Here is a 12,394-nt window from a genome sequence, read left to right as displayed (position 1 = left end):
AAATTGATATAAAAAGTATCTAATTCGACTCTATAAATATCCAAGATCCATTTGGATGACATGTTCATTTCATTTAATTATTTTTTTATTGTTAAAAAACAAATCCGCAATTAAGCATTGAACATTTTCAAGTACTTAGTTTTAGTTACGAAATACCTAATTTCAATTTTAAAATACTTTTGTTGGTAAATGAGATACTCAGAATGGGTATTAAAATACTGGATATTCGAATATGCAAATGCTCGCATTCCATCCAAGATGGATTTGGATGACATGTTCATTTCATTTAATTTTTTTTATATTTTTTTAAAAAATAATTTCGCAACTAAGCATTTAACATTTTGAAGTATTTATTTTTATTTGCGAAATACCTAATTTCAATTTCAACTAAGCCCGTGATAGGAACGAATAGCATAATCCGTGGATTTACAATTTACAAAGAAATATGAAGTCGGATACACGTCAATAGTCATAATGCAATAGGTCGAAAGCTATGAGATTTAATAAACGACATGCAATTCACCATTAATAAATAATTAAAGAGATTTAATTAATTCACTGAGTTGAATTAGTTTGACATAACTTGAGAGCGTGTGTTCAATTGGATGTGAAATCTCGTCGAAAGCATAGATCATTGTCGAATGAATTAAGAAGATTGGCGAGAGGTAGGTGAACCGAGATTCCCAACAAATTCATTTCTCAGTGAACTTTAATCAATCATTCTAGCTTATTTATTTCATCATTTAATCCTTGAACCATTTCATTGATTTTTTATTTAATAATCATATAGTAGTAAATGATCATCTGAAGTATCACTGCTAAAAAATGAATAACTGAGAATAATAATTGAGAAATACAATCCTTAGACAATGAAAGTTATGCTCAATCACTAAGCATAGAAAATTTTGACATCGTGCACTTGTAATTATTGAAAGTCCATGATTATATTATTACTTGACATCGTGTACTTTGTGATTATTTCGATCTTTAATATTATTAATTGTTACTAAGAATTTTATAATGAAAGTTTTGCTCGATCACTAAGCATGGATTATATATTCATCTTATTTAATATTTTTTTTGTTAAAAAAATTCTCAAATAAGTATGAAAATTTTAAAGTACTTAGTTTTACTTGAGAATTACCTAATTTGAGTTTGCAAATACTTGATTTCGTAAATGAGATACTCACAATATGCATTAAAATACTGGTGAACTTACATTGCATATTCGAATATACAGTAAAATATTACATATTATGAGTATCTAATGCACTAAATTAAATATTTGCAATATCGAACTAGGTACTTCTCAAATAAAAACAAATACTTTAAAATTTTTATGTTTAGTTGGGAATTTGTTTTTCTTTTACAGAAAAAATATTAAATGATACGAATATGTCATCCAAATGCTTATTCCATGGAAATATCAATACTTGATGAACTTACGTTGTCTATTCGAATAGCTAGTTTTTAATACATATTGTGAGTATCTGATTTACGAAATCAAGTATTTGCAAACTCAAATTAGGTACTTCTCAAGTAAAACTAAGTACTTTAAAATTTTCATGTTTAGTTGAGAATTTGTTTTTTTTTATTATTAAATAAGATGAATATGTTAGACAAATGTATCTTCCATAAAAATACCAACATTTATTGAACTTACGTTGCTTATTCGAATATCCAGTATTTTAATATATATTGTGAGTATCTCATTTACGAAATCAAGTATTTGCAAACTCAAAATAAAATACTTCTCGTTTAGGGAGTAAAATAAAGTATTGGTAGACTCGAATTAGATATTTTTTGTACTAATTTAGGTATTACATTTTAACTTCACAAACGACACATAAAAAAGTACTCAATATTACTTGAAATTATATTTTTTATATCCCAAAATAATCAAAATTGAGTCTTAAAAGGGTAAAATCAAGTATATGTGAAATCAAATTAGGTAAAATCAAGTATATGTGAAATCAAATTAGGTATTATTTGTATCAATTTAGGTAGCACGTTTTTTATTCACAAATTCATTATAAAAAATATTCAATATTATATTCAAATTATATATTTTGACATACTCAATCGAATTTGAGTATTTAAAAGGTAAAATCAAGCGTTTGTGAACTCGAATTATGTATTATTTATATTAATTTAGGTATCACATTTTTGCTTCATGAATATCATCATCGGTGTCACTTAATATTAACTTCAAATTAGATTTTGACACCCTCAAATAATTGGATATGCGTATTTACGGGGAAAAATCATGTATTTATATGCTCTAATTAGATACTATGTGTATCAATTTTAGTATCGCATTTTAACTTCACAAATGACACAATCAAAAGTCACTTAATATTACTTGAAATTGAATTATTTTCTTACACATTTGAAGTATTCAAATAGCCAAATCAAATATCTGGAACCCGAAAATAGTTATTTTATCGATCAAAATAATTAATTTTTCTAATTCAACAATGAGTGAGAAATTAAGTTTTTTTCAAAAATTAGATGACATGAATAAGTCATCTTAATGCATTTTCAAAGAAAATACCAACAATTATTGAATTTATTGTAATAACTTGAAGATCCAGTATTTTCTTACACATTTGGAGCATTCAAAGAGTAAAATCAAGCATTTGGAACTTCAAAATATGTATTTTGTTGGTCAAAATAAATACTTAATATTATTTCATGATGAGTGATGACCTATGTTTTTTTAAAAAAATAAAATGATATGAAAATACCAACAATTAATGAATTTATGGTGATCGTTCGAAGATCTAGTATTTTATTACATATTTGGAGTATTCAGATAGTCAAATCAAGCATCTGAAACTCCAAAATAGGTACTTTATATGTCAAAATAAATATTTAATCTTATTTCATGATAAGTGATGAACTATGTTTTTTTTTGAAAAAATAAAATTACATGAATAAGTGATCTTAATGCATTTTTCATGAAAACCCAACAATGACTATATTTGTGGTGATTAATCGAAAATATAGTATTTTCTTATACATTTGGAGTATTCAAAAAATGGAATCAAGTATCTGAAACCCAATAATAGGTACTTTGTATGTCAAAATAAGTATTTAATCTTATTCCGTGATAATTTAAAAAAAAATATTTATTTAAAAAATATATTTTAGATGGAGAAGACTTATGAAATTTGTGTGAATAAAATAATATATTTATTTAAACAATATAGGGGCGTAAATTTGGGTTTGTGGGGAGTTAAAACTAAAGTTATGGTATTGTGAGGTACTAATTCTTAAAAAAATATAACTAGGTACTGAATCTTAATTTGAACTTTGACAGATGTATTTTTCACAAATTTATCCTTATTTTAATGGGTCGAGAAATTACTGAAAATTTTAATCTTTTATATATATATTGAATCATCTATGACGAAGTCAGTGGAACAACAAAAACAAAGATAATATTAATTAAAATTTCACAATCGAGAGAATTATTTAAAGCCAAAATTTCTCATAAAATAAATGAAATAAGTTGGAGCATGCAAGTGATCTTCCTATACAATTTTTACCGTTGACTTTAGGAACTTAAAAAGTCGTCGCCCCTTCCTGTTCCCTTCTTCACCTCTTCTGCGAGGTGAAAACCAGAGAGAATCACGCAATCGTAAGCACGCTGTAGGCGATAATGGAGGTGAATCATAATCCTTCGCCTCAGCTAACGGGCGTGGTGATAATCACGTTGCCTCCGCCGGACGACCCCTCTTTGGGCAAAACTATTACTGCTTACACTCTATCTAACGACGATCAAACACCAACTCCTCCTGTTAATAGTCCACCGCTAGCCTCCCAAAATCGTAACATTTCTGCCCAAAATTTCTTTTACAAAATCTCAAAAAGTGTTCTCCCGATTCTGGGTATATCTCTGATCGCCTTATATCTCTGGGTTTCTCTTTCTGGAGAGACCCTTTTCGAATTACGGTTCGAAAATGGTGATGATGATCGTCGTGAAAATAATGGGTCGCAAAGCACGTTTCTTTTCCCGTTGTATCAAAAAAAATTGTTGGGGGAAGTTGAACTTAAGCTTGGAAGATTTGTGGACTCGGAATCTCGCCCGGTTTTAACGACGGGGAAATTGGTATCGGTTGCGTCGAAAGTTGATGCTTCCAGTGTGGTGCCTGTTAAGGGTAACATTTATCCTGACGGGTATGTTTAATTTGGCTCGTTGTTTTTCTGATATTAGTAATGATGGATTTAATGAATGGATATTCTTTCGTTTTTCGTATTTTTCCTAAGTTGTTAAGATCGCCTTATGTTGTTAGCTTTGAACCAATCTAGTAGCTTTCAAGTGTGAAATAGATGCATGCATTTGGCTGCAGAACAAATTCTGTTTTAGTACATTTAGAGGGACAAATTCTGATATTGGGGTTTGGGCTGATGCTCTTGAGATGAAAATATGCAATTTACGATTTTAAAATCATATTACAGGCTGTATTACACGTATTTGCATTTTGGGAGTCCTCCGAGGCCTTATTTTCTTGATATTGATACTGGGAGTGATTTAACATGGATTCAATGTGATGCCCCGTGCACCAGCTGCGCCAAGGTAATGCCTATGGCTTAAAATTTTTTATGCACAGCCTATGGTTGTATCACTGTTATGCAGTCTCTGTCTCACATATATACTGCACGTGTTATTATAGCATTTGTGTGCTGGCACTTCTACCACTGTTATCATTTGTATAATTACAACCATAACACAAAAGAAAGGAGAGCCGAAAAACAGTAAGATTGATTAATTTTAGAAAGATAGCATTTTAATGTGCAAGACATATGTTTTTGCAGTTGCAGTATTTTTTGGTTGTTTCATTCAATGAACGATGACGATGAAGCTTTGTCCATCATGCATTAGAAAATGCTCGAACAATGATCATATATATTATCTACGAGACTATGACTGTTGTGTTGTAGAAATGGGGTCCATTGGACTTTGTTTTATATGCCCTTTACTGCTTATGGTATGGTAATCATGAAACTCTGCTCGAAATATGTTATCCAGGGAGCACACCCTTTTTATAAGCCGGCCGAAGCTAACATTATACCGCATAGGGATTCTTACTGCTTTGAAGTTCAAGGGAGTCAAAGAACCAAATACTGTGACACTTGCCACCAATGTGATTATGAGATAGAATATGCAGACCATAGCTCCTCCATGGGAGTTCTTGCTAGGGATGAACTTTATCTAAACATTGCTAATGGTTCCTTGGCACATTCAAAAGTAGTTTTTGGGTAATGTAATCTTTTGGCGGCCCGGGTAGAACTTTTTGCATGCCACTTACTGATCTCGATGTTTATTTTCTTTTGGTTTATTACGTAGTTGTGCATATGACCAGCAAGGTATGCTTTTAAACACACTGGGGAAGACAGATGGAATTCTTGGACTTAGCAAGGCCAAAATTAGCTTGCCTTCTCAATTGGCTCGCCAAGGAATAATAAAGAATGTCATAGGACACTGCCTTGCGGCTAGTGCTAATGGTGGTGGTTATTTGTTCTTTGGTGATGATTTTGTTCCGCATCAGCAGATTTCCTGGGTCCCCATGCTTCACAGCAACGTTCTGTGAGTAGGATTTTCGAGATGCCATTATTTTCTTGTTTTCATGTTTAATATTTTGATGTCAAATGTCATTATAACCAGTTAGCTGCTGAATCATTTCAGTAGAGTATTCCACTTTTTGGAAGAACGTTTTGCAGAAAATGCGAGAGAACATGTGGGATGGAAGAGTTTCAGTTAGTCTCGTGGCATTAGACAGATAGGGAGTTATGGTTATTACAGTTTAAACTGTTCAAGAGTTTCAATGTTCAGTAAATTGGTCTTTTTTTCCTCTCTTTGTGATTATTTTTGCTTGAACGGTATTATAGTAAATAGTTTCACCATTTTCTTGATTTTTCTCTGTTACATTCAAGAGAGATTCAGATTTTTACAGCCCAAATGCATTTTATGGTCCAGCAATGCTTATCGGACGGAAACCGTAAAAATCAGTTATGGAAGAAGGCAGATTAGATTTGGCAACGAAGGGAATGGACGAGGAAGTCTAGTTTTTGACACCGGGAGCACATACACTTACTTTACAGAAGGAGCATACAATGATCTAGTATCTTTTGTACGTAAACAGGTTATTCTTAGAAGAATTTTAATCATAACTGTCCTTCAGCACTGTATAAATTGTTTTTAATATTTACTCTTGATTGCAGCTTGATGATATTTCCAGTGAAAGCCTTGTGCGTAACATGTCAGACTCGTTTTTACCCGTATGCTGGCAAGCCAAGGCCCCCTTGAGGTATAATAGAAATAGTCGGAACTGTATAGTAACTTGCTTCCAATTGATGAAAGTTTCTTTTCTTATGAATATTGTGAACTGGGATCACTGGTTGCATGAAAGTGCTTATACATCTAATTTCGAGCAAATGTAACTCTTATTGAATCGGTTCTAAAACTTTCCATCTTTTTTTCTTTTTTAGATCTATCGAAGACATTGCGCAGTTCTTCAAACCTTTAAACCTTGAATTCCGAAGCAATTGGTGGGCTGTGACCAAAAAGCTTCAGATTCCTCCTGAAGGCTACTTAGTGAGACACGTGAGTATTTCCTTGCATATTATTAGTTTTAAAAAACACTCACTCTAGCACTACAAAATGAATACAAGACTTTTTGCTTCTGCAGAGCATTGGTAATGTGTGTTTGGGCATCCTTAATGGTCGGAAATTGCACGATGGATCCACATTCATTCTTGGAGGTATGAACTATCAAATAGAAGTGCGAAAATCAACATAATTGATCGAATAGAACACAAGTTCCTCATTTGGCTCTTCATCAGTTACTCTACTTTCTCTTTGTATCGACAGATATCTCAATGCGTGGTCGTCTATTTGTTTATGACAACGTGAACGAGAAAATTGGTTGGGTTCGATCAGACTGTGCACTGCCTCAAAGTTCAGCAACTCCTTTGTTATTCTGAGGTTTTGGATCGTGCCAAAACGTCCTTCCTATGTACATAGTCATCCATGGCCTTTCCAACCTTTTCTTTTTTGTTCTCCATTAAAGAAGAGGAAGGAGTTAACTCATTGTCTCCCACCTAATGTATAGTGGAATTTTTGTTCAATCTAAGCTGCTTTATTTGATCATTTTGTTGAAGGAAATAAAAGAACAAATAGGTTTAGTTCAAAACATAGGCTATCTTTCAGTTCACAGCATGTATTAAGTGTGAATTTGTATGATAACTCATATTTTATGTGACGCAAATTAATTAATTAGATATTCTAACAAAAATTCAAAATAAAAAAAAAAAATATGGTGTTAAAATTTGTTAACTTAAACTCTAATTCTAATTTAATTATGCAATTAATTTGATATTATTTCCACTGTTATTTAGAACCACCAGCTTTATTATAACTGATGTAACTATAATTTTATTATTTTTAAAATATAAGTATTGAAATTTAGTTAGAAACTCCTCAATTATTTTTGTAATTTAAAAAATTCAAGTCTATCACAAATTCATTAAATTAATACAAACAAAATTAAGCTTTCTTATTAATTCTGGAATGGAGATTTCTGGAGAGTTACAATACAGGAGGAAGATTACAAATTCGCTGACTAAACGAAATGTAACTAGTTGTCGCGAAACATTTTAACCTACGAGACGAGACCGTCTCACGTTTCTTTAAACGTAAGATGGGTCAACCATGCTCATATTTGCAATAAAAAATACTTTTGGTACTTTTTATGAGTGACGAAAATATAATATTTGTCTAACAAAATAAATCTGTGAGACCATTTTACATGAGCTTTTGAGTTAACGCATATGTATTATCAATACATGAGTTTTTGAGTTAACGCATATGTATTACATTGATAATAATTTTATATTAACGTGTGGAATAAATAATTTATAAATTCATGATATTGTAATGCATTTTAATTATAAATATCGTCTTTTTTTATTCGATGTACTAAAAATTATGTCCAAGAAAATTCATATTTAATATGCATGTCGATTTATACTGTGACTAACTTGTATTTGACCTTAAAAACAATTTGTGATTTATTTCAAATCTTCTATTTAGTTTGATGATCAATGTTTATCAAACATGCATGTATAAGAAAATAAAAATCTAGTGATGTTGCTCCCACTATTGCAGTAGCATTGTGTGATTTATTTCAAATCTTCTATTTAGTTTGATGATCAATGCCCACTTCATAATCAAATTATTTAATTCCATTTTTTTCTCTTACAAGCTACACTCTAATTTTCACTACTTTTTTTTTCATTTATCTGATGTGTCTATCATTCATATTTTCAGGCAAAAAAAAAGTGTGGGATATGAAGTTTATAAGAATAAGGCAACTCATCTAACTATTGGTAGAAATATTCATTCAGAATCAAGATTTGTCTGTCACGTGTATTGATTATGAGAAGTTAAAAAAAGTCGCAACAACTCGTTAAAGTTGATACAACTTGTACAGAGTTAAGAATGTTACGATTAATGGCACAGAGAATGTCATAGAATATTTGAACTCTTAAACCCTATACATATACGTGATTTCACGAGGTTCCATTTTCAGCCCAACTATATCTTATTCTACGATTATTTATTGAGAATAAGAAATTACATATTTATCAAGATAATGAAATTATTATAATTAGTGAATAATAAAAACATTTCATGTTCTATTAAAAAAAATTAGGACGTCAGTTTTTAATTAATGATTTGCATGATATTTTTAATTAATATTTTAATTATCGAATTAAATTGAATAGAATAATGAGCATTTCAGGGAGCAACGAAGGGCTTCAAATCCTTTACTACACTTCTTCCTACACCAAGAAAAGCTCTTTTTTTCCTAATTAGTTGTTATTTATTTGTCGGCCTTTATAAAATCTTCCTATAGGGATTTGTTTTTTTTAAAAAAATTGTTCCATGAAATATTAATTAATAGTCATCAATGACATAAAACTATTTAAATTTTGAATATTATACATAAAGATCATAATAATATCTTTAATGCAATAAGAAGATCATCTAAAATAAATAATTGTTCGGATGAAACTTTATATTCTAACATACATAAACCGGCCATAATTATTTATATTTTGTTTTGATTATCGATCAAAACCCCTTTTAAGAATCATTAAATCCTATAAACGATATCTATTCTTAATTTTTGATAATGCAGTAGATTTTAAGATATGGCTTTACGTAAGAGTTTCAATCTAATATAATAAATATAATATATCTTGATTAAAATTTGTATGAGCCAAAACTTTGAAAAAAAACTGTAAACCAAATAATTTTTTAAAACTGATCCAACTGCATTCTTTAAGATATAAACAAATCACATCATGTAGATATCTTTAATTTATCTCCAAATTCGAATAGAATGCTTTTTATATCTCTATATATACATATTCCTCTATTGATTTTTCTTTCTCTCACGAACTTGGCCTAGATCAAAAACTCTTTCTCTCACGAACTTGGCCTAGCTAGATCAAAAACTCTTAAGTTTCAACATGCAGCAGCAGACGATGATTCAGCCGGTCACGGTGGGGCTTCGTTTCACGCCCACAGACAGTGAACTCATGCTCCATCTAAACAAGATGATCAATAAACAGCCACTGTCATGCGACTATATCCGCAGCGTAGATGTTTACAAGTATAATCCATGGGAGTTGGTCGGTACGTTCTTTCTTCTTTCTTCCGTCTGTATTGGATTAGATTATAAAATAGATTTGTGATCTTTGTGTGTGCATGATCGTGATCAGGGGGTAGATTGTAGAAATCTTGTTCGAATTAAGGAGGGCGGTTTACTTTGTTATATATGCTTGATCGAGTTTGTGTTTTGATGTTTTTTGGACTAACTATGTTTTGAAAAAATATTTTTTATCTGCTGTTGCGGATGGGAATGATGGATTGTACTTTTTTACCCCGAGAGAGCGGAAGTATTTGAACGGCAGTCGACCGAACCGAGCCGCCGGTGACGGATATTGGAAGGCGACGGCGGCTGGTAAAAAAATATGTGAAAATAATGAATGTATTGGATTGAAGAATACCTTGGTTTTTTACCAAGGGAAGGCCTCGGATGGGAAGAAGACAAACTGGATAATGCACGAGTATACTGTTAGCCAGCCTCCGAGACTTCCGACAGGATCTATGCGGGTACGTAAGAACTCTCTCTCAACACGTACATTTGTATGCATGAATTGAATTTGTAATTGATATAATTAATTCTACCGTCTTGATCTCGTAAAAATAAAATATATTGAGATTGTTGAGAGATTTGAAGTATTCATGCGTGAGTGTGTACGTGTTTATGTTGTTGATAAAAACATGCTTCTACGATCTTAATTGTTTCAACGATCGAATGCAAACTTCAGATTTATCTTGTAAATTTGCTTTTTCGTTTTCGAAGCTTAGAGCGTGTTTAATTTGTTCGCCACTTTTGCAGCTAGATGACTGCGTTCTGTGCCGGATTCGTGAGAGAAAACCGGCCGCCGCAGCCGCTTCTGATTCTCTTAAAACCATCCACGAGACTTCTGAAAATGACAACCTGACATCCCACCACAAGCGTCCGAGAACTGAATCTGATCAGCAGCACGACGCTCCAGCGCAACACCATCTTCAGCTGCGACAGCCGGCGGATCTTCAGTTGATGCACCAGCAGTTTCAGCTGCGACAGCCGGCGGATCTTCCGTTGATGCACCAGCAGTTTCACCCGGCGGATCTTCAGTTGATGCACCAGCAGTTTCAGCTGCGACAGCCGGCGGATCTTCCGTTGATGCACCAGCAGTTTCACCCGGCGGATCTTCAGTTGATGCACCAGCAGTTTCATCTTCCATTGACGCACCAGCAGTTTCAGCTGCGACAGCCGGCGGATCTTCCGTTCATGCACCAGCAGTTTCAGCCGGCGGATCTTCCGTTGATGCACCAGCAGTTTTTTCAGCTGCGACAGCCGGTGGATCTTCCGTTGATGCACCAGCAGAATCAACCTGCTCTTCAATACACGAGTCAGGAGCACGGTAGTAGTGTTCCACAGCAACAACAAAATCAGCCTGGTGGAGAGCTCGATTATTCTGCCCGGAGAAGATTAGAAGAAATAGAAGATTCTCTTATGAGTCAGGAGCACGGTAGTACTGTTCCACAGCAACAACAAAATGATCAGCCTGGTGGAGATCAGCTCGATTATTCTGCCCAGAGAAGATTAGAAGAAATAGAACATTCTTTTATGGACGCTCTGGAAAACGACGACGAAGATGTACTGATCGACAACGAGTTTGGACAACTCTATCTTCGTGATCAAATCTTAGATTTAGCAATAGTGCCCAAAATATGATCATGTTACTTGGTTATACATTTGCATAAATTTTAATGAATGAAACGATTGAATTTTACGAAAAGTACTGTTTCTTTGTGTTTTATCAATTGCTCGTTAACACCATTCATTTATAATTTTAAGTGTTCGGATATATATATGCTTTATCATTCGATTAGATAATATAAGTAAAACACTTATCCCTTAAAAATATATATAATTGTTGATAAATTAAGTTTTTTATATTGTCTGTAATTTACACCAACTAATTAATTGTCTTACGTGTTTTATTTATAAAAGTATTTTGACAATTATTACAATAAATGTCACTCAAATTAATTATATAATGAACCAATTATTACAAAACTGATAATAAAAATAATAACATTAATAATAATAAAAATAAAATTTGAGTAAAAAAAAAAGTATAAATCTTGTCCCCCCAAAAAAAAAAAAAAAACCAATGTATCAAACGATATAAATTCACTAACACAAAATACATAACGCCTTTATATTAAACTAATCATTAATTTAAGAAGCAAAAATCCTCAGATAACCAAATGAAAATCAATGTTCATTATTACCACATAATCGGATATCTACTATAAAAATATTTCAACAGTTTGCAAATTTACACGAACTTCTAATTCATTATCATCTAAATATTTGTTTTCAAAATTAAATGTGTAAAAAAGACGATTATATATCAATAAGTTTGTCGAAATAAAATCAAAAGGATGTAAAGATACAAGTAATAATACCTCACGAGGAAATCAGATTGCACAAAACAGAATTCAAAATTGATTCGAAACTCATAGTAGCTGATGATAAGGTAATAATTATAACTTTACATAGATAAAAAAGTCATGCGATTGAATTCGTAAATTGAAAACATTATAATGATACATGAACGTTTTATTTATATGTAGGGACAAATGATACATTTTCTTCTATTTTCAAACATCATCGACAAATTCAAAAATCAATTGCTCAGAAGATATCAAATGTTTGAAATAAATGTGAGAAAAATAACTAAAGAGAGAATTTAAATA

The 12,394-nt window shown here is 31.9% G+C and overlaps 1 protein-coding gene across 1 annotated transcript; it reads left to right on the top strand.

The window, feature by feature from the left end:
• Positions 1 to 3,512: 3,512 nt before the first annotated feature.
• On the top strand, positions 3,513 to 7,287 carry LOC140821642 (aspartyl protease APCB1-like). Its single transcript, XM_073182179.1, has 9 exons — positions 3,513 to 4,182; positions 4,465 to 4,582; positions 5,036 to 5,265; positions 5,354 to 5,593; positions 5,984 to 6,137; positions 6,229 to 6,314; positions 6,496 to 6,610; positions 6,696 to 6,768; positions 6,878 to 7,287. The coding sequence occupies exons 1-9, from the start codon at positions 3,665 to 3,667 to the stop codon at positions 6,988 to 6,990; spliced, it is 1,647 nt and encodes a 548-aa protein (XP_073038280.1). The 5' UTR covers positions 3,513 to 3,664; the 3' UTR covers positions 6,991 to 7,287.
• The last annotated feature ends 5,107 nt before the right edge of the window (positions 7,288 to 12,394 follow it).

This window comes from Primulina eburnea, unplaced genomic scaffold, assembly GCF_022965805.1.
Source record: "Primulina eburnea isolate SZY01 unplaced genomic scaffold, ASM2296580v1 ctg652, whole genome shotgun sequence".
NCBI classification, from domain to species: Eukaryota; Viridiplantae; Streptophyta; class Magnoliopsida; order Lamiales; family Gesneriaceae; genus Primulina; species Primulina eburnea.
This window is presented reverse-complemented; position numbering and strand designations above follow the sequence as displayed.

Excerpts from the sequence above, each read along its gene's own strand:
- LOC140821642 (XM_073182179.1), top strand. The coding sequence starts at position 3,665 with ATGGAGGTGAATCATAATCCTTCGCCTCAGCTAACGGGCGTGGTGATA. Across the intron at positions 4,183-4,464 it reads GGTAACATTTATCCTGACGG|GCTGTATTACACGTATTTGC; the intron begins GTATGTTTAATT and ends ATCATATTACAG. Across the intron at positions 5,594-5,983 it reads ATGCTTCACAGCAACGTTCT|CAATGCTTATCGGACGGAAA; the intron begins GTGAGTAGGATT and ends TTTATGGTCCAG.